General features: G+C 47.1%; 1 protein-coding gene across 1 annotated transcript in view; it reads left to right on the top strand.

Annotated features, from left to right (window-relative positions):
* Wdfy4 (WDFY family member 4) overlaps nt 1-25,061 on the top strand; it is a 210,618-nt gene that overhangs the window by 52,914 nt on the left and 132,643 nt on the right. The window contains exons 13-27 of the mRNA XM_032919360.1: nt 7,577-7,791; nt 8,543-8,637; nt 9,724-9,940; nt 10,362-10,438; nt 11,349-11,570; nt 12,580-12,758; nt 13,009-13,240; nt 14,456-14,601; nt 15,480-15,591; nt 16,010-16,200; nt 18,034-18,186; nt 19,283-19,356; nt 20,988-21,149; nt 21,706-21,797; nt 23,691-23,790. Coding sequence (XP_032775251.1) covers nt 7,577-7,791; nt 8,543-8,637; nt 9,724-9,940; nt 10,362-10,438; nt 11,349-11,570; nt 12,580-12,758; nt 13,009-13,240; nt 14,456-14,601; nt 15,480-15,591; nt 16,010-16,200; nt 18,034-18,186; nt 19,283-19,356; nt 20,988-21,149; nt 21,706-21,797; nt 23,691-23,790 — 2,267 coding nt within the window. The remainder of the gene's footprint in view (nt 1-7,576; nt 7,792-8,542; nt 8,638-9,723; nt 9,941-10,361; nt 10,439-11,348; nt 11,571-12,579; nt 12,759-13,008; nt 13,241-14,455; nt 14,602-15,479; nt 15,592-16,009; nt 16,201-18,033; nt 18,187-19,282; nt 19,357-20,987; nt 21,150-21,705; nt 21,798-23,690; nt 23,791-25,061) is intronic.

Here is a 25,061-nt window from a genome sequence, read left to right as displayed (position 1 = left end):
TAAAAAGTATCAGTTGAGGGATTGTCTAGATTAGGTTGGCCTGTGGTCATGTCTGTGGGGATTCTCTTGTTTATGTTATTTAAGGTGGCAAGACAGGCCCACTGTGGGTGGTTCCATTCCCTGGGCAAGGGGTCATGGATTGAATAACAGCAGAGAAAATGAGCGTACATGTATTAATTCATTCTTCTCTGTACTTGACTGTGGGTGTGATCAGACCAGTTTCTTCAAGTTGCTGCTGTCTTGACCTCACTGAAAAGGTAACCTGGGATTGTGAGCCAAAAATCTTAAGAAAACAAAAATCAATGCTTTCTCTCTTAAGCAGCGTTATGTCAGGTGATTTTATCATAGCACCAAAAGAAAACTAAGGTACGCTTAACCCAAGACCACAACCTCTCAAGCATGGATGCTGTAGGGGCAAATAAATGTGCCGTACAGGCGGGACAGCCTAAAGATGGCAAATCTGTGCTATAGAAAGAAAGAATCAATTCTACATAAGTGAATGAGGGTGTGGGCACAGCAGCCTATGAAATCCCACTCTCCTGAGGGCTCATGCCACCCTTGCATCCTTCTTACAACCTTTGATAGCAAGAAGAGTGAATATCATAGAAAATCTGCTACCCCCCTCCCCAAATGAGAGAAGATTTCACCCAAACAATTAATCTAAATATGGACAGGTGAAAGGGTCCCTGGATCTGTGTGAGTTCTGGAAGAAGCTGGGTGTGGTGATCTTTTATGTCTGTGTCAGGGCAACACTGTGGACTTATGTGTCAACATGCCAGCCTCCTTGAACACATTTAGCTTCAAGAGCCTGTTTCTGTATTACCGTAAGGAAGTAAACGAGATCACTGACTTTGTTAAGGAAAGGAGGTTTAAAAGCTTCTGGAATTAGCTCTGCTCTGGTGAAGTCCTCTTGGCAGATGACACTGTGGTAGAGAGAAACATGAGAGAAAATTAGCCAATGGTACAAAGTTGGGATCCCTCAGGAAGTAGGCTAATTCCAGCTGGCGTTTAATCTCCAATGACACAGCAAGTTTCCACAGTGTCCTCTCTTAAAGGCGCTACCACATCGCACACCTCCATCACAGAAACCAAGCTTTCAGCCCGTAACTCCTCAGGGGACAAGGCACATCTAAATGATGCCACCATCGCTGCATCCTACTGAGATGCAGTTCTTTCTAGACTCTAGGGACTTACTGATATGGAGCAGGAAGAATGTTGAGCAGAAAGAGGGAAATGAAGAAATGAAGAAGAAGAAGGAGGAGGAGGAGGAGGAGGAGGAGAAGGAGAAGAAGAAGAAGAAGAAGAAGGAGGAGGAGGAGGAGGAGGAGGAGGAGGAGGAGGAGGAGAAGGAGGAGGAGGAGGAGGAGGAGGAAGAGGAAGAACCACCATCACCACAACTATCTAAGATGGACTTAAGTCTTGACTATTAGGTAGAGAAAGTAGAAACAGCCTTAGGGCAGTCACTTTGCGAATTAGGTTTGAGAGTCCAACCCATCAGCCAGCCTGGTGACCCTTGGTCTTACCTCAGAGCCCTAATTGAAGCACCTTCCCCTTTCCTGCCTTGGAAGTAGTGTGCGTTAGGGAAATCAATCCATTTGCAGAGGGAGAAACCAGACTGACTTCCTGCTACTGCTCATATTTTCACTAAAACCCCATTTTACTGGAACCAGCATTGAAAAAAAAAACCTGCACATTTTATTCAAAACAAGACAATATTGGTATTGATGGAGCCGCGGCGATCACGAGGACAATCAATTGTGCCTCCTCCATTATGGGGTATTGAGCAGTTTTGGAGTGAACTTGTGGCAACATTAGACAGGGTCAGCATTTCCCCTTTGAAAACTTTCTTTTTTTTTCCTTTTTGCATATTTAGATTGTAATTATATGTCTCTGGTTGGGGGAAGGGAGCAAAATTACACACAAGAATAAAGCCCCTAAAACAATAAGTAAATACTTACTGGTAACAAAAAAAAATGAAGATTGGAGACATTTCTCTTTAATTCTTATTAATAATACATTCTGGTATTATTTTTGCATCTTGCTTCGTATAGCCTGTCTCCCCAACTCTCATCCCAAATTAAAAGAGCACAATTACCAAATGACAGCCCGGGTTTCTGAGAGAGAGAGAAAATGGTTGAGGCGAGGGTTGCATGATGTTCCCTCTCTGCTTTGAGTTCAGAGAAAGGAGGAGATGAGTTTCACATGGATGCAGAAAAAGACATCAGAAGAAAGGTGTCAGGGAAGCGATGCATTTTCACACAGAGGAGGTACCAGCAAGGGCTCTGGAGGTGTTTGATACATAGTATCTTCAACATTGTTGCTTTTAGAGTCTGGCCCTGTTGGGCTAATCCTGGGAGTCAGCAGGCTCAGACCACATGACAGAGATCACATTTAAACATGAAGCTGCTACAGTTCAGAAGTGGCTTGAATATGCCCCTCAAGGCCCCCTGTGGTGGAAGTCTATTCCTCCTAGGGTGGTATTGAAGTGGAGGGACTTTTAAGTGGCCCAGAGGAAGGCCACTGGGGACACTGCCTTTGAAAGGAAGTAACCTGCTGAAACCCCAGCAGATTGTCTTAAAAGAGAAAACCTGGGCCTTTTATCACCTTTGTCACTCACCCTGTGATCTCTCACCCTTGCTTCTGTCCTTGCCATAGTGCCATCTGAAGGTGACAGTCAAGTAGGTATGTCATAATCGGAGCCAAGCAAACGCACATGTCATATCCTTGACTCTCCAGACATATAAGCTAAATAGGCCTCTATTTTCGTATATAGTACCAGTCATTTCACTACCATAACAGAAACCAGACTAATCCCCATGATGAGATACGTCTTCAACATCAGCTAACAGTGGTATTGATAAAGCAGTGGCATTTCTGAATGGCAAAATCCTGCTCAGCAGGGGAAGTCATTAAAACCATTGTAACATAGTTGTACGCCTCCCAGATTTTAAGTTACAAGTTAACTTAGACATGGAACATTAAAAAGCTCTTGGGACTCTGAAGAAAGAAATTGAAGAAGACCTCAGAAGATGGAAAGATCTCCCATGCTCATGGATTGGCAGGATTAATATAGTAAAAATGGCCATTCTGCCAAAAGCGATCTACAGATTCAATGCAATCCCCATCAAAATACCAATCCAATTCTTCAAAGAGTTAGACAGAACAATTTGCAAATTCATCTGGAATAACAAAAAACCCAGGATAGCTAAAACTATGCTCAACAATAAAAGGACTTCGGGGGGAATCGCTATCCCTGAACTCAAGCAGTATTACAGAGCAATTGTGATAAAAACTGCATGGTATTGGTACAGAGACAGACAGATAGACCAATGGAATAGAATTGAAGACCCAGAAATGAACCCACACACCTATGGTCACTTGATTTTTGACAAAGGAGCCAAATCCATCCAATGGAAAAAAGATAGCATTTTCAGCAAATGGTGCTGGTTCAACTGGAGGTCAACATGTAGAAGAATGCAGATCGATCCATGCTTATCACCCTGTACAAAGCTTAAGTCCAAGTGGATCAAGGACCTCCACATCAAACCAGACACACTCAAACTAATAGAAGAAAAACTAGGGAAGCATCTGGAACACATGGGCACTGGAAAAATTTCCTGAACAAAACACCAATGGCTTATGCTCTAAGATCAAGAATGGAAACAAATGGGATCTCATAAAACTACAAAGGTTCTGTAAGGCAAAGGACACTGTGGTCAGGACAAAACGGCAACCAACAGATTGGGAAAAAGATCTTTACCAATCCTACAACAGATAGAGGCCTTATATCCAAAATATACAAAGAACTCAAAAGTTAGACCTGAGGGAGACAAATAACCCTATTAAAAAAATGGGGTTCAGAGCTAAACAAAGAATTCACAGCTGAGGAATGCGAATGGCTGAGAAACACCTAAAGAAATGTTCAACATCTTTAGTCATCAGGAAATGCAAATCAAAACAACCTGAGATTTCACCACACCAGTGAGAATGGCTAAGATCAAAAACTCAGGTGACAGCAAATGCGAGGATGCGGAGAAAGAGGAACACTCCTCCATTGTTGGTGGGGTTGCAGACTGGTACAACCATTCTGGAAATCAGTCTGGAGGTTTCTCAGAAAATTGGACATTGAACTGCCTGAGGATCCAGCTATACCTCTCTTGGGCATATACCCAAAAGATGCCCCAACATATAAAAAAAGACACGTGCTCCACTATGTTCATCGCAGCCTTATTTATAATAGCCAGAAGCTGGAAAGAACCCAGATGCCCTTCAACAGAGGAATGGATACAGAAAATGTGGTACATCTACACAATGGAATATTACTCAGCTATCAAAACAAACGACTTTATGAAATTAAGAGGCAAATGGTTGAACTGGAAAATATCATTCTGAGTGAGCTAACCCAATCACAGAAAGACATACATGGTATGCACTCACTGATAAGTGGCTATTAGCCCAAATGCTTGAATTACCCTAGTGGCCTAGAACAAATGAAACTCAAGACGGATGATCAAAATGTGAAGGCTTCACTCCTTCTTTAAAAGGGGAACAAGAATACCCTTGGCAGGGAGAGAGAGGCAAAGATTAAAACAGAGACTGAAGGAACACCCATTCAGAGCCTGCCCCACATGTGGCCCATACATATAGAGCCACCCAATTAGACAAGATGGATGAAGCAAAGAAGTGCAGACCGACAGGAGCCGGATGTAGATCGATCCTGAGAGACACAGCCAGAATACAGCAAATACAGAGGCGAATGCCAGCAGCAAACCACTGAACTGAGAACGGGACCCCCGTTGAAGGAATCAGAGAATGAACTGGAAGAGCTTGAAGGGGCTTGAGACTCCATATGTACAACAATGCCAAGCAACCAGAGCTTCCAGGGACTAAGCCACTACCTAAAGACTATACATGGACTGACCCTGGACTCTGACCTCATAGGTAGCAATGAATATCCTAGTAAGAGCACCAGTGGAAGGAGAAGCCATGGGTCCTGCTAAGACTGAACCCCCCAGTGAACTAGACTGTCGGGGGAGGGCGGCAATGGGGGAGGGTGGGGAGGGAACACCCATAAGGAAGGGGGGAGGAAGGGATGTTTGCCAAATGTACAAGAAATACTCAAGTTAATAAAAAAAATACAAAAAAAAAAAAAAAAAAAAAAAAAAAAAAAAGCTCTTGGGATCTTCAGGGTAGTATAGCTGACCACACAAGCCTAAGGACTTAGTCCCAATCCCCTGAACATGAGCGTCTGTAATCCCAGCATTCCTCCTACTAGGAGAAGGGAAGCAGAAATGGACAACCCCTGGAAACTTGTGTGCCACTACAGTGGGGGAAAACAAAACCAAACTAGCAGTGAAGAGCTCCTTTCTTACAATAGAAGGTGAAGACAAATAACGAACTTTTCCTCTGACCGACCTCTACATGTATACTGTGGTACACCAATGTGCTCATTTACAAAGGAGTGCTTCCCCCCCACACACACACAAGATGGGGAGAAAAGAAAGGGAAAGGGAAATTACTGAGTGTCATTACATTTGAGACAGGGGTCACAGGGGCTAGGTAGGTAAATCTTGAGGTAGGCTGTAGGAAACACTTTTTAACAAATCTAGTAACTAGTGGCAAATAATATAAATATACTTCTTTCATCATTGAACCCTATGTGCTGCAAAATTGCACAGTGGAGGACTGTGCAATAAACTTGACTATGTTTTGGCACTTGAATGACTGCAGCTGGCAAGGTGAGGTGGTGAGGCCATTTTGAACCTGACACACAGGGTCACCATCAGCTCTTTGCCCTGTGGCTCTGAGTAATTACTTTCTCTGAGCTCAGTTTCCTCATATGAGAGTAGAGATGGCTATGGCATCATGATTACACAGTGTGTCCATGTTGAATGCTGAGAACACACCCTAAATACCCAGGAGTTTCTGAGGCCACGGGTAAAATGTTGACCTTAAAGTAAACATCAGGCTGAGCCTCCCTTCTGCCTGTAAGAATCCATGAAATGTACTGAGGCTATGGGAAGCATGGCCTCTCCTAGACACTGAGTCCTATTATTGTGTATCCCTTACTGTGCACAGTATTCACGAGAGAGACATCACAGTCGACCTCCGTATCCAAAATTCCCATGGATTGGAAACAGTAGAAAATGTGCATGTGTACTGAACCTGTGGACCTTGCTTCTCGCCATCATTCCCAGGAGACAAGAGCATTGATGGCATGGCATTCGCACTGTCCTAAGTAATCCAGCAATGATTTAAAGGGTGCAGGAGGATGTTAGGGGCTATGTGGAAATACCATGGCATTTTATGTAAAGGACTGTGGGGAAATTTTTTATGTAAAGAGGAAAAAGGGATTGCAGTGGTGAAGTATGGGGTAAGTCCTCGCTGGTGTCTAGCTTCAGAGTCTAGAGGATGCTATCCTCATAAGACATGTTCTGGTGTGTGTGTATGTGTGTGTAATTATGGATGTGCATGTATGTAAATGTATATGCATGCCTGTGTACATTTAGGTATATATAATGTATATATGCATGTGTGTATGTGTATATATATGTATATATGATACATATGTAGGTATATGCACATGTATGTTCCTGTATATGCATGCATAAGGGAATCTGTGGTCCTTGGGTAGTTACTGTCTAACAGAGGACACCCATCCAGAGCAGGGGCATTGATAAGTACATTGCCCACAGGAGGAGCAAGTTCCCTGTAGCAAGGTCTAACTAATATTCTTTTCACTTGAGACTTTATCTTGTCTGAATAGGGACAGTCCTTTTTTGTGAAGGAAAATGCAAGCTCCTGGTCCCCATTCTGTGTCTCTGGAGGACCATGAATTCCAGGGTCTTATCTTTTCATGAAGCAAGGAGATGAGAATGCACTGCACTTGTTCAGATGTCTACTTTGCACACGTTGTTCTCTCTGTTTTCAATGCTTTGAGGGATACAAAGAAAATGAAGGGGCTTCAGCATAAAACTATGAGATAGGGTATGCCGTTTGTGTGTGTGTGTGTGTGTGGTGTGTGTGTGTGTGTGTGTGTGTGTGTGTGTGTTGTGTCTGATTCTTTTTGGCTCATTCATCTAGATAGATCCTACCTTTTGAACACAGAGCTACAAACTAAGATGTAGAAATTCAGTGAGTCAATTCAAATCGGGGAATGCACATCGCCTCTCTCTGAGACCAGTGGCTTCCTGATAGAAGGTCATAGATCTGTATGATTAGACTTTCCCACCCTTCATAGAAGCCGTGAGTCTTGATTTTGATATGAAATTCTTAGATTTTTTTCCCACATTAGCAACCCATTCAGAAAGTTTCCCCAGTTTAAATAGCTCCAACATCACATTTCTGAGGATGACCCAGACTCCCACCTGCCATTGTGCAGCCCGTAGTCTGAGTTGGTGGCTACCCCCAGTAACTGGTCTTGCCTGGCCCGTCATTGCGGGTGAGGCTAGCATTGAGAAGAACAGATGAGACAGGTGCTGTACAAGTGGCTGTGATGGGCACAGGTGGCCTCACAAAGCCACCCAGAGGACATTCTGCTCTCCCCGACTTACAGCTTGCTTTGGTTATCTCTCAGCTCTCCGAGGAGATCCAGTGTTCAATGGCCCATCACCTCTTGTCCCTGGTGAAGTCAGAGAAGAACCGCCAGGTCATGTGCGAGGCAGGGATGCTCCGGACACTCATGACCTTTTGCCACAGGACCCTCAGCACTGGTGGCAGTGCCCTGCACTCGGTTCTCATCAGGATCTTTGAAAAGCTTGGTTCTCAAGCCATCGAGCCAGATGTGCTAAGGTACGGTGGGCACTAAGCATTAAACTCCACAGAGCCCGTGGCAGGATCATAGGTGTACGGAGGATAATCGAGTCTACGGGGCAGGCAACCCCATTCCTCTCTCCTCCATCCCAGCACCAGATGAGTATGTCCACAGAGCAGACACAGCCTCATTTGGGAGGCTCTGCCAAATGGAAGTGTCAAGGATACAATGCTAGAGCTTAGCCCTGACCTAAGCCCTGGATCCAGAGGCCAGACTGCAAAGAGCTAGCTTTGTAGAAACAGTGGTCAGGGAAGACTGGAAGGGGCTGGAGGCAAGAGTCCACTGAACCCTGCACACCAGAAGACTAGAAAGGACTCAGGAGAAGGGACAAGATTGTAGAGGAGGGACGGACACCATGAGAGAGAGGTTGGGTCTCTTAAACCCCTTACTGCCCTGGAGCAAGATGGAGAGGGTGGGGCATGCTCACATTCACCTGGCTGCTATGTATGAGGAATCAGAGGACAGCCCCTCTAGCCAGCAGGCTGGCACCCAGGCTCTGGAGCAACCCCTCTTAGCCACCAAGCTTATAGTGTAGCAGGAACGCTATCTTGAAGTTCCCAGTTTCATTAACTCCTAGTTGGGTAACAAGGCAGGGGCATAGTTTCTCCATGGTTTCTGGAAAGTGTATTTTAAAGCTGGAGCCATGAGCACTGAGTCTAGGGAAGTGGTCTGGAAAAGTTTGCCTGCCACATCTCTTTACTTTCCTCTCTCGATGTTATGGTGTTTTAGACAGTTCCTAGACCTTGGAGTTCGCCCACCTCCGTCAGCTGCCAGGAAAAGCCTCCATTTATCTCCTGGGCATGAAGACAGTCCTGGACGCTCAGGTGAGAAGAAAGAACAGGATAGGCTGCGGGGCAGAATAGCTAACGTTTTCTTTTCATTCCTGATGAGTGATCGTTCATAAGACAGAAAAGCGAGCAGACTTCAAAGGTTTTTTGTTTTTCTTCTGCTGCTGCTCAGTTGTGCAGACGAAGTAAACACAGGGGTGGGTGCCCTGGAGAAAGGCAGGTCTGGTGAGCATCTGCCTGGCTCTTTATAGCCAAGACCACAAAACAATGGTCCTGTTTCCTTTACAACCTAGGGATACCAGCTGCTGTGCTGGGCAGAGCTGGGCAGCAAATTGTATTTTAAGCAGAAGGAGCAGAGCCTCGTTCTTCTTGTAAAGTTCACAGCTTAGGAGCAAAGTGAGTCGCTGAGAGATAAAGCATTGGATAAGGCCCAGAGTCAAGAGGCCTGACGTTCCAGGGAAGAAGTTCACAAAAAGGGACAGTGTAGACACCCTGAATGTAAGCCCAAACAAAGCACCAAGTTAAGCAAAGGCCATCCGATAGGCGAAGGTGGAGAGCTGGGCTTGGAGCTGTCAGCCGGAAACAGGCGGATACAGAGGACAGAGCTGCTCAAGCCACTGCAGAGCTCGCAAGGAGTGCTGGTTGGGTTAGCAATCCCAATAGCAGCTTCAGGCGCTGTGTCAGAAAGAGGAGCATGCTGGGATTAAAATAAGTCACTCAGACCTGGCCATCCATTGTCACTACTCCGTGGCATCTAAACCAGCAGAGTCTAGGCTGGGGGTGGGGTCCATTTGTGCCTGGTGGCTTTTGCAGGATGCTCCATCAGGCTGTGGCAGGTGTGTGTGTGTGTGTGTGTGTGTGTGTGTGTGTGTGTATGTGTGTGTGTGTGTATATGTGTGTGTGTATGTATATATATATATATGTATATATGTATGTGTATATATATGTATATATATGTATATATATGTATGTGTGTATATATATATATATATATATATATATATATATGTGTGTATATATATATATATATATATATATATATATATATATGAACTATTGCAAGAACAGGAGAGAACTGCATCAGGAGGCAAGGACACAGCTTTTTCTTGTGTTCTGCCTCAGGGTCACTGGCAGATACATCTGTGAAATCTACAGATGCCAGCCCATGTCCTAGAGGGTCTCAGGACCTCAGGTCCTCACCGACCTCCGAGGATTCGACCACAGCCCTCCAGACAACACTGAGCCTCATCTCCATGACCTCCCCGCGCAATCTGCAGTCCCAGAGGGCAGCCCTGACCCCGTCGTTTGTGGAATTTGACATGTCTGCAGAAGGCTATGGGTATGGAGAACTCTCAAATATTTAGAAAATGATTTACTAATGTCCTAGTACCTCCGATGATCTATAACATTGGCTACGAAATTGCGGCCTCCACTGGTCCTTGTTGCTCAAAGAGAGATGTGTCTGAGTAGTAGATAGCCCTCTAGCCAATGGAGAAGGCACAGTGTCTAGCCATGGAGGACCAGCGCCGCCTTCTTCCCTACTGTGTCTGCTCCAGAATGTCCTCCATCTTGTCTGGTCTCCAGTGAGGATTCGTCCTCTCTGGGTATCACACCAGCACTGTTTTCCGTTCTTGGAACCTCATGGCTTAAGATGGCATATCGCCTCTGAAGTGGATGGGGCAGGGAGGTGTTAGAGCCCAGGGGTTGACAGAAGGGGATGTCATGCAGCCCAGTGACCTACAGCACTTTACTATTTCCAGCTGTCTGTTTATTCCGACCTTGTCTACAGTCATGGGGACCAGCACAGAGCACTCCATCTCTGGAGGGACTGGATCAGGTAAGCGTTTCTGCAGATGAGGATGCTTCAGCCCACCACATTTGTTATAGTCTGTTCGAGCAGGTATCCTAGTCCTCTTAGCAGGGGCTCCCAGCCAGGGCCTCGGGTGGCACTGGCAGCTATGAAGATGCTGTATCTGAGTCTGGGCTGTTGTACGGGAGACTGGGACGGGCTGGATTGGAGCATCAGATGCGGTTGGCTTTCTCTAGAGAGGAGTTTGAAGGAGGAGGATGGCGCATGGTTTTTGGACACGGAGCCTGGGCAGGCTTTTCAAAGCATCGCGCTAAGCTCGCAACCCATTAGGCCGGACAGTGTAAGTTCCCAGAAGTACCTGAGCCCAGCCTCTCCCTATTATTGATGCCAGGTCTCAGGTTTCAGTGAGAACATGGTTGGCCTACCAGTTCAGGACAAACTTCCTTCCTGTGGGTAGTACCAAGTATGCTAACATGGCTGCTGATACCGGGCTGGTGGGAACAGTGGCCAACTGTTCAGAACTGCCAAGCCTGCTCTGACGTGAGAGGGCCTGGGGTTTCCTTGGACTTTGTTATTTCTTTAGCTTAGATTCAGTTGAGCTAGTGCCCTCCTCACTTCCATGGAGCCCAAAGCCTAACTTTCAGTCAGTTGCAAAAGCTCAGCCCTTGAGAAGCCTCAGGGACAGCAACCTGGAAAGGAGGCTGCAGGGACTAGAGAGGCTTGAAGCAACAGGGTTCAAGGTCTGCAGGAACACCACAAGCTTCCTGTGAGCCTTCTTCTCCTGTCTGAATCGTGAGAAGCATCCTGTGCTTGGTGGAGTGAGTGTGGAGTATGGAGTAAGGCCAGATGCAGCCCAGCAAGGTGGAGTCAGAGTTGCCTGGGGTCTCCCTTCCTTGGCAGAACAGAGTGTGAAGCTCTCCCTGTGTTCTACCCCCAGGAGCTCCCAGGCCATTCCCTCCACCTGGAGGTCTCACCTTCTCCTGTTGGTTTCTGATCAGCCGGCAGGCCAACGTCATGGAGGGCCACCCACTGCGCTTTCTAACCCTGGTGCGTCACCTGGCCAGGACAGAGCAGCCCTTTGTCTGCTTCTCCGTCAGCCTCTGCATGGATGACCTCTCCTTGGTCGTGTCCACAGAAGAGAAAGAGTTCCAACCCCTGGGTAAGGCCTTGGGATCCAAAGCTTGTGTGGACCATACCTGGGGAATGGGGCTGAGTCAGATGTTGACATGGACGTTCCTGGAAGCCTGGAGACCTCCTGGAGCTCTTCATCTTTTGAAATTGCTCCCTTGGCTTCCACATCTGGTAAAATGTGTAAGAAATATGTGCAGTGTGCCACTGTGGTCTGGGCCCAGCATGGCTCTGAAATGCATGCTCATTGACTTTCTAGAATGCTAGTTCTGCCCTCACAGGAGAAACACTGGTGAGACTTAGGGTTCTGGAGCACAAGCTACATCATCAGAGCAAGGTTCATGAAGAATATACTCAACTTAGTCAGAGCTGAAGTGGCCCTAGACCCATGGATTACCCAAATTCACAGGGCTCCACGGGTATTCTATGTGGCAGGTTGCTAACTCTGGGTACCCAGGAGCCTGGTGTTGGCTCTGCCTTAAGACTTCAGCATAGTCTCAAGTACACTTGCTTCATGGCTAAGCCCGGATTCCTCAGCCATTGCTCCTAGGCTAAAAGTCACTGCCTCACAGCCAAATGTATGGAAGGCCCCGAGAATGGCCCACATCCTTGGCACACAGCCAGATTGCTTGAGTCCTCCCTCTCAGGTCACCTGACACAGGCCATCTCTCTGGCACTCAGTGGCTAGGGCTTGGTTGGTCTGCTGGAGCTGACCTTGAGCAATTGGAGTAAGCTCTGCCTGGGGTAATAAGTGGGAGCAATGGTGGTGCCTTATCTCGAAGGGCAGTGGACTTGTTAAATGAGGTAAGGCTTGTGCTTAACTCAGTGTCTGGTGTGAAGTCTGAGCTCAGCAAGTGATGGGGGCAGCTAATGCTGTAGGCACTTTTTTTTTTTTAAGTGAAAGAGAGTGCGTGTCTGGTCTACAGCTCCACAGGATGTAAGGCCCACAGCGCTGACCAGAAATAGCTCTGTCTCTGGTGCTCTTGGATCCCTGTTGCACGAGTCATCATGTGACGTCCAGTGTTTGTTCTCTTTTGCAGATATCATGGAGCCTGAGGATGAGGCAGAGCCCTCTGCGGGCCGTCAGCTCCAGGTCAGGTGTAGCCAGCTGCTGGCTTGCGGTCAGTGGTATCACCTGGCTGTGGTGGTCAGCAAAGAAATGAAAAGGAACTGCACTGTCACCATGTACCTGGATGGACAAGCCATTGGTTCAGCCAAGGTCAATGTCAGAGCTGAGATGTTGCCTTGATATGGTCTGCTAATTGCTCACTTGTCCATGTCTTGTGTATGTGTGTGTGTGGTGTATGTGTGCATGCGTGCGTGTGTATGAATGCTTGTATATGTATATATGTGTGCATCGTTATGACTTTTTAGATGGAATTTTATTTTAGTGAGAAGTGGGGCTCATGATACTCCTTCGATCAGTTCTGGGATTAAGTACCTCTCCCTCCCTCTATCCTCTTTAACAGATGTTATATATTCAAGCCTTACCGGGGTCTTTTTTTTCAATGGATCCATCATCATTCGTGGACGTTTATGGCTATATTGGCACCCCCAGAGTTTGGAAACAAAAATCATCCTTAACCTGGCGTCTCGGGCCCGCCTACCTCTTTGAGGAAGACATATCGCCGGATACTCTAGAACTTATTATCAAACTCGGCCCGAGGTACTGTGGTAACTTTCAGGCTGTGCACCTTCAAGGTACGGGATGCTTTGATTTACAGCGATTCTGCTGGTATCAGTTTTTAAGTGGGCACCCAGTTATTTATAGCATAGTTATGAAGAATAAACTCAGCCCAGGTCAATCACGAGGGAAGGCCTCTGTAATTGGAGCATTATATATTTACAACCCAAGAGAAACTGTCATAGAAGAGGAAATGACAATATCCTTTAGATTTCGACTCCGCAGCACCTAATGGAGGAGGGTCGGTGAGCATCAGCAAAGAAAGGGGGGGGATTGAGATAAATAAGTCACATTCCTTTTAATGAAGACGCTTTTTAACTAAAGTATACTGTTGTCTTCAATTATTAAACAGGCAGACAGCGGCCCCATTTTCTTTATTGATTGTTGGCTGTTCAAGCAAGGAGCTCGCTCTCTGAGCTCTGCCAGGTCCAGGGGGGTCACTTCCCATCTGGAAAGAAAGACAAATGCATCTGTGTTTGAAGGCCTTCTGTGTGGCCAAGGGCGATTGAGTGCTGCTGAGTGCTTAGTTTCCACGACCAGGGCTTGTGTGAACTTCATTTCCTGAGGTAAATGGCATTGCCCAGAGCAGCTAGGCCAGGCCTGGAGTTCCTTGCATTGACTCTATATTCACCGGTGTTTGTTTAGTAGAGCTTTGCTGCCAGTCCCCTGGGGACCAGAGTGCTAATGCTAACTGGGATGTTCACAGGAGCCATGCAGCTCACAGTAACTATGTAGCTCTTAGGTCTGTCAGCCCCATCCCCTTCTTCCTTAGGAAAAAGTTACATAGCAGCTTGGAAGAGAACGGACATATTTGATAGAGGTTTCTACTCTGGTAGGTTCACACCGAGACACCTTTCTTTTCTAGGAGAGTCAATCTTGGGAGATTGCCCTAAGTGTATTTGTTGTTGTTTTGGCTTGTTTTTTCCTTTTAGAATCTCCCTGTACGGGCCAGGCTTATCTCAAACTCCCAGAGATCCATTTGCCTTTGCCTCCCAAGTGCTGGATTGAAAGGTGTGCCCCACCACACCTGGTCCTGCCCTCATTTTTATATAAAGTGTCAGAGAAGCACAGATGGGGTAAAACGTATCACACACAAATAAGCAAAATGTAGCAAAACACAGTCATTCTCCCAGCGATCATGTTGCTGTGTGGCAGTGGGTATTTAATGGTTGGCGGGTCAATTTCTTTCTCTGTAAAGAGAGGTTAGAACTGACTGAAAACTGCTGTTGTAGGAGATGACCCAGATGGTGAAGCCACACCCCTCATCGCGGAGGAAAGGGTTTCCTTTGGTCTTTATGTACCTAGCTCTTCTATCACCAGCATAATAAACATCAGAAACACCTACAATGAGGTAGACAGCCGCCTGATCGCCAAGGAGGTACAGTTTCTTCCATTGCCACTCTTCCCCAAGGCGAACATCATTGTGGGCCTTTCTTCAGCTTCCTGGGCTCCAGTAACTACCCTATGCTTGCTCATGTGTGGATGGATAGGTACCGTCACACCGCACGACACAGCCTGCTCCCCAAACAGGACAAAAGCTTTCCTTTCAAAATTGCTTCGAGAGGAGTATGTGGGCTCTTCCTGGTGAAGAGCCCAGAATACTTTCAATATCATTTTGATTTTGGAAACTCTACCGCTGGCCTTTGCTTTGGACTCTATCGCTCTACCAGCTCTGAAAAGTGGCTTGGTGGCTGTAACTTTTTTTTTTTAAGTGAACTTACAGAGTAACAAGCAAATGCCTGTGCAAAGAAAGAGGTCAGGTGATTCATTGTTTCCTAATCCCTGCATAAATATCTCTTTTGAGTTCAGAGCAGAACTCTTCAGTCTCATGAACAGAGGCCCAGGGGTCAGGATTGAGGCCCTGACATGTGTCTACCGGCATTGTGCCTTCTTACATATCCTGATAAAAACAGAATTCCTTTCTTCCTGGGTCTCTAGAGAAGGAGGAGAAGTTGGACCTCACAGAGCCTGGGCAGAGAAGGTCTTGGTACCAGTATTTCATGGTTGCTGTGATTGGGAGTTCCTCTCGGGGAGCAAGAGGGAGTGCAGATTATGTATTTACAGCTGTCCCCCCTCGCAATTGTGCCACAGTGAGGAAGTGGAACATTAACTTTGCCCCCAATATTGGCTCATCCACTAATTGTCCCATGTAGAACACCGGGCTTGGGCCTCGGGGTGTCTATCCTCTAGGGGCCTCTGAACAGCACCCTTCTTATCCAGGGGATTTGTAGCACTAATTGCTGTCATTTCCTCTAGATGAACATTTCCTCCCGTGACAATGCCACGCCCGTGTTCTTGCTGAGGAACTGTGCTGGGCACCTTTTCGGGTCTTTGCGGACCCTTGGTGCTGTTGCTGTAGGCCAGTTAGGTAAGTCAAGTGCTAGAGTCCACTTTGCTTTGGGGAGGAGGGCTTGTGCATCTTAGACCTCTCAGTGGGAGGAGACAAGATGGATTGTTCTGAGACGGTCTTGTGAGAAGGGTCGGAGAGTGACCAAAGAGAACAGCTCAGCTTACTACTTCTGGCTGATGTGCCCAACTACTGACCCACACCTGCACCACAGGTGCCTACCTACGTGCCTACAGTGTGGCCTGTGAGCAGGACCCATGGTTGCATTTGTCTGAGTGAAAATAACAGACCAGTTGCCAAGACTTTTGGAGTGCCAGTCTCTCTTCCCAGCCTACCCCGGTGCATGAGCCCTTTTTGGCTGCACATGGGCACAGATGCAGACAGCTTCTGGGTTTGCTGTATTGTGGCACTGATGACATGTCCTCTTTGGTCCCCTCAGGGGTGAGGGTGTTCCATTCCAGCCCTGCTGCCAGCAGCCTGGACTACATTGGAGGGCCTGCCATCCTCCTAGGCCTCATCTCCCTGGCAACAGATGACCACACCATGTATGCAGCTATGAAAGTCCTGCACTCGGTCCTGACCAGCAATGCCATGTGTGATTACCTGATGCAGCACATCGATGGGTACCAGGTAATCCCCCTGTCTCAGCTGACCCTGCAGCTTCCCAAAGAGGTGTCATCCCCAGGATGAGCTTCTCTTGCCTCAGTAGGTCAGAAATCACTTCTGGAAAAGAGCGTCCCAGCAAGCTTGGCATCCCCCATGACCTTGGTCACCCCAAATGGAGACTGCTCAGTGATCCATGGACAGACATGTTACCACCTATAGATCGTAGCAGAGGAGGGCCTGGTGACAGACAGCTGTAAGGAGCTCTTTCTAGACCAGATTGCTCATCTGTCTGCTACTGTAGTATTCTCCTCGATGATTCCAGGATCATTTGGGATTGACTGATTCTGTCCCTCACAGGGGATGAGAGTCCAAGTTATAGACCCACACTGGTTTAAAATCCTGCCTCATCTTCTACCTTGATGTTTAACCTTTGTAAGAATTATTTACGACTGCCTCCGTCTCCCCACCTGTAAGATCTGGACTTTCATCCCTCTTATCTCTTGACTTATAGTGAGGACTGAAAGACTTCATACGAATGACAGGGCTCAGATTTTAAGCCTGTCCTAGGAGTCAGTGCTCAAGTAATATTAGCTGCTTCGAGTTCTTAAACTCCTTGTGACAGTTCTGTCCTGTACAGAACAGGCCGAGTAGCAGCCATGCAGATGGCAATGATTGTAAAACAGGCCGAGTAGCAGCCATGCAGAGAGGATGATTGTGAAACAGGACGACTAGCAGCCATGCAGATGGGGACCATTGTGTGTACTGTGTGCATGCAGGGAACGTAGAAGAGCGTCCACTCACAAAAGTTGCTGCAGACACGTTCCTGCCATTGCCATGACTGTCTGCAGTGGATGAGATCAGATCTTGTCCTCCAGTAACTTCCTGCCTGGTTGGGCCGTGGCTTTGAGAGGAACCACAGGGAGAAGGACCAGGGCTTAGGTCTTAGTTGGGTGAAGAAGGAGATCAGATCGCAGATGATGGTGAAAAGATGATACACATTTGCTGAACACAAACATTGCTTTCAGAGGGCATTTCAGAAGACCAATGGGAGTCATGCAACCAAGGAGACCAAGGGAACAGGGACAGAGAGTAGACTGTCAGAACCAAAAGTAGGAGACTGGGTTGTGTGCACCAGCATCTGAGTCACAAAGGGATGGGTGACAGCTCAGATGTCTGCAGGGGGCTGGGTAGCCTAGGTTTTTTGTTTCCAAGATCAGGAGGGTGCAAAGCTTTCTGGAAAACATCTTTCTCGGCTCTGAGATGCATTTTCAGAGACAAGTGTCTTGGCGTGATCCCAGTGTCTCCATCCTAGAGTAGACGTTGCCCGTGTCACCTTATGGCAGGATACAATGACACAGCCTGACTTGAGGCTGTGAGATCCGGGTAGGGACTTGTGGTGGCTTCCTGACAGTGCTGCAGCACTGAGGAGAGGCCATGGCGATGAATATAGAGACCCAGTTAGAGATGAGGAAAGCATAGAGACATGAGGTGGTAGGTCCTGTGAGACCTAACATCTCTTAAGCCCGGTAAGACAGGCATAGAAAGCAGAGGGACACGGAAACTGGATGTATTTTGTGAGAACACCCATGAAGGATGGCAGTTCCAGAGAGTAAGGGTGTGGTCTGAGAGCAGGGGGTGGGGTGTGGGAGAAGGGGTGTGGTTTGAGAGAAGAGGTGTGGTCTGAGAGGAGGGGCGTGGTCTGAGAGAAGAGGTGTGGTCTGAGAGGAGGGGTGTGGTCTGAGAGAAGGGTTGTGGTCTGAGAGAACAGGGGTGGGGGGCACTATAAGAACTAGCAGTACAGGAGAAAGAGGGCTGGAGACACAACTAGGAATCCCACTGTGCATGTCACCTTTCCAGATCTTAGCCTTTCTCCTGCGAAAGAAGACGCCCTTTCTAAACCACCGCATTTTCCAGTTGATCCTCTCGGTGGCTGGCACAGCGGAGCTGGGTTTCCGGCCGTCTGCTGTCACTAACATGTGTATCTTCCGGCATGTGCTCTGCAATTTTGAGGTAAACCAGAGACGGGAACCTAGGCCTTCGGGAAGATGTGCATGAGAGAGTAAAACACAATTAAGAGTGTCTGGTGTTTCATCTTCTTTATTAGCCTTATTAAGAGCAGGTGAGAAGACCGCAGCATCTTTGAAGCACAGAGACCTGGGTTTACAGTTTAGCCCTGCTATCTCTGATACATATAGCCTTGGGATGTGTCTTGATCACTCTGATCCTCCTTTTTCTCTTGAGATAGTCTTGGTTTATAGCCCAGGCTGGCTTTGAATTTATCTTCCAAGAAGATCCTGCCTCAGTCCATTATTTCTTCTTTTAAAGCTATCATAGGGGTTAAAGATTAACCACACACACACACACACACACACACACACACACACACCCCAATTCTATGTCTATATGTGATACACACACATATACACATCACACACACATGTCTATATGTGATATACATACACCACACACACATCTATGTCTATATGTGATACACATGTCCGCATGCGCGTGTGCGCGTGCGCGCGCGCACACACACACACACACACACACACACACATACACACAGTATCTGAAAAGATTTTGAAGCTGTGAAGCACCATCTATGTGTAAGGATTAAAGAATACCAATCCCTTTGGATGGTATTTGCTGTTCCCAGTGTTCTTTTAAAGAATGACCTAAGATGGGGACACTTAGGACAAATGAAGAGATCAACAGACCTATGGACAGACCAACTCATTCCAAACGTAGCAACATTTACCAGATGCCAACAGCACCCAGGTATTGGCCATATCCTTGAGATTCAGCGATGTCCAAGATCCAGGCCATCACTCCATCCAGAATGACCAAAAGGACAGTTTGTCATCCCCTCTCAGTGCTGCAGAGTGGCAGACATAGGGACTAGGAGTTCTGGGCTATGATTACAGAGTTTGACAAATAGAGGCCATATCACAAATACTCCTGCATGTGAACAGCCCTGGGATGTTTGAGATTCCCCCTAGAGATGCTCTCTTTGCCTGCTAAGTGTCAGGTACTATTTTGTCTCAGACTCAGTGGACGCCACTACGCCCATGGCTTGGTCTTAACCCACATCTGTTCTGTCTTCCAGCTCTGGACAAACACTGCAGACAACTTGGAGCTCACTCTCTTTTCCCATCTCCTGGAGATCCTTCAGTCATCAAGGTTGGCTGGGTTTCAGTAGCCCCGGGCTTAGAACTAATGTCTTCCAACAAAGGAAAGGGGTTAAAGGGTCAGGAGAACCCGAGTATTGTCTTCTAGTTCCCAGAATGCTGGTCACCACTTGCAGGCCAGTGGAGTGGCTCTTTGTCTCTTGACAAACTTGGACCTCAGCAGGATAGGTGTTGGGGAATCAGAGGCCTGTAGCCTCAAGGACTAGTCCAGAACTAGATGAATTGGGGCTCAGGGGGTGGCGACAATGGCCTGTAGAAGAAATGGCTGCTCTAGGCTCTAACTTGCTTTCCATACATTGTTTCTCTAATTGACCTCTCCAAGTGACTTGAACCAGTCAAAGTTGCCAATGGCAGAAATTACAGCCCAATATTTTAAGGAAGGAAGAATGCATAGAGGAGGAAGGATGAAAGAAGGGGGGCTGGAGGAAGGTAAAGAACTTCCTTAGTGTGTGTAAGTGAAGGGCACGGACCCTCAAGGACGCTGGGGTACTACCCAAGTATCCCCTCTGTCCCCTTCAGCCTGTGCTGCTTCACTTAGACAGGCATTCTTCTGTGACAACCAGGTGGCTATGAGGCACCTCCTTGGATCTTTGTCTCAGCTGGGCACCTGCCATGGGCTTTACAGCACAGTCTTAGGATGGGGTTGAGTCCTGCTGGGCCACTGTGGTCCTATGGCCAGGTCAAGGGCATGGCTTTGCCTGCTAGAGGTTGAAGAGTTTACACCAAACATAAAAGGCTGTGAAAGGGGAGGGAAAGCAGTAATTGCTAATGCCTCCCTTGTTTTGGATGCATTTGTAAGGAGACTTTCATCCAGTTAACTATTGACTATCCACCTAGGTGGCCCCAGCTTTTGGGTGAAAGGTCATGAGTCTTTTCCCATCACATAGTTCTGTGATCTGTGACCCTCTTGGGTCTGCCCTATTAGCATACGGGGTGTGGAACTTTGCAGAACTGAAGATGCTAATGTCAACAAGAAAGTTTCAAAGGAGTTATCCCAGCCATACCCACCTACCCTCCTTCTGACAGGCTCCACTTTCCGTACCTGTTGTCTAAAGCAACAGACATTACCCTTGTGGCTCTTCCCTTCGGAGGAGTTGAGCTTACTGGAAGTAAGACTGTGATTATCCTGGGGAGGGGGGTGTGGGTTCTTGAATTCACTCTCTTTCTCTCCTCAGCCTCTCTCCTGAGCGCTCATCCACTTTGTGGTTTGGGGTGGGCAGGAAGATCACACAGGCAGACGGGCACTGTGGGTCTGAGTCACTTTGGCTGCTTGTTTGGGAGTACTCTTGGGTCACACGTGTGTCTGCTGTCTTTTGTTCTGGGTTTTCTGAGGCTAGCATTAGTTCTCCCTGAGGCTCAGAATTAAAGTCAGTAATTGGGTTTGTCTCTGAAGGTGGTTTCTGGGGATTGGAAGGGACACGCTGCGCATGCCCCAGCTACTCTGACACTTGGCAGACACATACCTGACGGGGGTCTGATGGCATCTTGACAAGTTGCCAGGAGACCACTGGTGTCAGGGGGGCCGTGGAACAAGCCTAGCTTGGAAAGCCTTTTTAGCAGAAACACAGCAGATTTGGTTCATTCCGGTAAAAGCTTTTACTGTCTCTCTCCTGGGCTCGCCAGAGAAGGACCCAGGAATGCGGAAAGAGCCCACCAGGCACAGTTGGTGCCTAAGCTCATATTTCTCTTCAACGAGCCGAGTCTGGCTCTGTCCAAGGTCTCCACCATCATCGCCATTCTGGGCTGTCAGCTGAAGGGCCACTTCAACATCCAGGACTTACTCAGGTACTCAACAGGCTCCCCAGGGGGGCGGTACAGGTAGAGGAGCCGACAACTATTTTGCAAGGGAGTATGTCCCCCAACCCTTGGTACTTAATATAATTCAGAACTTTGTAGAACTTTTTTGGTCAGGGGTGAGTGTCAGGACAAGAGTGAATTTACTTGATTCAGGTAGACGATGGTAGATATTGCAGCCTTTGGTTCTTGGACACATGTTCCATGTTTAAAAACTCAAGAACATCCCCTCTCATAGCCGCACTAGCAGCAATAGCCTTTTGCCTCCGCCCTGAAGATTTCCCTCAGGGTGGTCAGCCGGTCCCTTTCTTCTTCACTCCTATCTGAAATATTGATCTGGAAGAACCAGAGTTAATGTCTTTGCTAAATCTTGATAGATTTGGAAGTCTCTAGAAGCCTCATGCTGAGCACCGCCAAATCCCATTTCCCTCAGATTTTCGCTAGAAGCCCCACTTGAGTGGATCACTTAGAAAACACTTAGCGCAAACCCAGCAGGCACAGTGGAGACCACTGCTTAAGCACACCCTTCTCATCTTGCTGTATGCAGGGTTGGGCTGTTTGTCATATACACCCTCAAGCCGTCGTCGGTGAACGAGAGGCAGATCTGCCTGGATGGAGTCCAGGACCCCTCTGCACCTGGTGAGAACCCCCTTTTTCAGACATCAGATTGGAGAGTTGGGATGACTTTCAAGGCATCTAAAAACACATATTGGGGACCTCTTTGCACGGAAATGAGCTGTGGGAAAGAAAGGAGACACCCACAGCTATGATGGCCTAACAGTGACTGAGGAAGTTATATTTACCAGTTCACGTTACACAATACATGGAACCATATATTCCTGCTTCAAAACCTGCAATGGCTTCTAAGGCTCCCAGGATAGGCAGCCTCTACATGCTAGTCCTGACCTTTCCTAGTCGAACCCTTACTATCCCCTCAAGCTAACACTCTGAAATGTTACGGATTGCTCAGCTTCTGTGCGTGACAGGAACACGTTATCTCCAGGAATGGCACCCTGCCCACCGAATTCTCTGCCTTCTCTAATAGACTAGTCATTTCCAGTCCCACTAGGCCTTATTTCTGAATTCCAAGGGCTTCTCACAATGTAGAGTTTGTGATGTGTGTTTGAGCTCCCCTGTCTCAGTCTCCCTTACTAGGAGGGCATGGGGTAGTAACTACAACCACTTTTGGGTCTGTGTTGCCCAAGATGGGGCCATTTGAATATAAAATTTAACTAATTGGAGGCTGGGCTGGAGAGATGGCTCAGTTGGTAAAGTGCATTGCCACATAGGCAAGGACCTAAGCTTGGATCCCTAACACCCATATGGAAAGCCAGACACACTAGCTTGTGTCTGTGACCCTAGAGCTGCAGATGCAGGGACCACTTATCTGTAGGGTTCTCTGGTCAACTAGTGTAGCAAAATAGTGACCTCCGGATTTAGTGAGAGACTCTGTCTCAGTACGTAATGTGGAGAGCAACAGACATTCTGACATGGACCTCTGTCTTCTACCACATGTAAACATAAGTGCATGAACACATTTGAGGACGTCCGTTCATATACACTACACACACAACAATACAACAAAGTTTAAAGAGTTACGAATTTTAATTTTGGATCTTCACATTGGCCATATCTAAATATGGCCACCTCATGAGGCTAGTGTCTCCTGCATGGGACAGAGCAGAAGTAAAACAGTCTCACCATCACAAAATTGTCTCTGGGACAGCAATGCTTAACACCACCTCCTCTCAGGCAGAGTGTCAGAAATGGAAATTGATATTCCTTCCTCTCAGAGGACAGAACTGAAAGGTCAGTGAGATTAGAACCTTAATGGGTGATGGGGCCAGAATCAAATAGAGAAAAATGGGACTCTTTCTCCAAGCTTCCGCTGTGAGGTGTGTGTTCTTTGAACTGGTCACAAAACAACAGACAGAGAATGAGTAGATGGGCAGGGGGTCAAAGTTCACAGTTGGCCAGACCTACATGGATTTCATGGTCAAACTTGTACCCCCACCTCCTTATTTTTTGAGCCAAGGTCTTGCTATGCAGCTCTGATTGGTCTGGAACTCCCTATGTAGACCAGGCTAGCCATGAAGTCACAGAAATCAACTGCTTATGCCTCCCGCGTGCTGAGATTAAAGGTGGGCATCACCATGCCTGTCATCGGTCTCCAATGTAAATCTCTGTGAAACATTGCTAGTGTGTCCTTTAGAGCTTTTCTGATGCTTCAAGAGTCAAGCTGCTGCTTGTTGAAAGATAGTTTTGACCTTATCATTTTAAAGTTTGTTTTCCCCAAAGAGTAAACACTGAAGCTTTACCCCCCAAGTAAAGGAAAACTCAGCAGTATCCCAAAGCTCTTTTAAAAGTGTTGCACAGAAGTCTAGAATTCAATGCCAGGATCCGTGGCCCAATTCCCAAATAAACTAAGTATTTGATGAATACGATTGCATTCTGTAGCAAATATTATGTCTCTTTACATCCGCTTTCTCTCAAATCTCAATTTCGTTTTTTTTTTTTTTTTTTTTTCTGTAGCTGGAAGCCAAACATCTGGAAAGGCAATCTGGCTTAGAAACCAGTTGCTGGAGATGCTGTTTGGTGTAATAACTTCCCCCCAACTTCATCTGTCCTCTGAGTGAGTAGATCCAGGAAGGGAGAGTTGGCTCGGGGTTGCCTCACATAGGGCAGGGCATTAAAACCTTTTCTTAATGAAAAGTTTAGCATCTTTGAGTCTGTTTGCTGCAGTGTGTTCTGTAGTGGCCAGGATGGAAATAATATTCTCTCCACTCCATAAGCCGGACCTTGCCCTGAGGTAAATTCTGATGCAAATGGCCAATGGACACAGAGAACTACAAACAGATTCGAGATCATTTGAAATTCTTTTTGTCACCGTCGTATCCTGTAATGGCTTTTGTTCTGGCAGCAGTGACAACTGCTTTCTTTGATGTCTTGCGCCTGGCAGACAACAGAACGGAGAAATGGTTAGCCTACATTACATTGATCATAGAAAAGGCTTGCCAAACGCTTCTGCTGTTCACTGAGTGCTTCAGCTAGTTCTTCCAACTTGGATTAAAAGGAGTGTCTGCCTTCAATTAACCTTCAGAGTCATGCTTAATCACAAAGCTGATTCCATTACTTTTCCTGCTGCCTGCCCGAGACTCTGGAGCCATTCAGTTAACAACTATTCCTTGAGCACCTACTGTACACCAGACACTGTTCCTGGCTTGGAGGATGCAGCCCTTAGCCAGGGGTCCCATGGCTTTGCTCTGTCTTTGAGTTTATGAGTCAGTATGTGGGCATATTTGGTGACAGAGAGATACTCCCCAGCAAAGGAACTGCACTAGTAGGTAATGACTTCCCAGCTGATGCTGGAGAGCTGGCTTGGTTGGTAAAGCACTTGCTTTGCGAGCATGGGGTCCTGAGTTTGGATCCTTGGCACTCATGTAAAAGTTGGCTGTGATGTCTATCTGTGACCCTAATGTTTGGGAGGGTCAGGAGATCACTAGCCAGTTAGTCTAGCTGAACTGTGATCTCCAGGTTCAGTGAGAGACCTTATTACCAGAAATAAGCCGGAGAGTGATAGAGCAAGACACCTATCATTAGTTCTAGCTTGCACTCATGTGTGCACACTTATGGATATACCACACACATACAGTGCGTGCACACAATGCACACACGCCAGAAGCACTCGTATCAGCCTATGAGTCTTTGCATTCCTAGAATCAAAACACAAACTGGAAGATGCCTTAGTGGTGAGTGAGCCCATCTCTTTCTATTTTTTCTTCTCTTTGGAGGAGACCCAAGGGTGGCTCTCACACATTTGAACTCTTCAATCTCAACCTAGGATCGGAGTTTCGCCTCTTTCCCTAAGGCCCCCAAAGGGTCCTGTGAGTTTTGTATGCCTCT

The sequence above is a fragment of the Rattus rattus genome, chromosome 13, assembly GCF_011064425.1.
Source record: "Rattus rattus isolate New Zealand chromosome 13, Rrattus_CSIRO_v1, whole genome shotgun sequence".
In the NCBI taxonomy this organism is placed as follows: domain Eukaryota; kingdom Metazoa; phylum Chordata; class Mammalia; order Rodentia; family Muridae; genus Rattus; species Rattus rattus.
The sequence above is the reverse complement of the archived record's forward strand: the minus strand, read 5'-3'. Positions and strand labels throughout refer to the sequence as shown.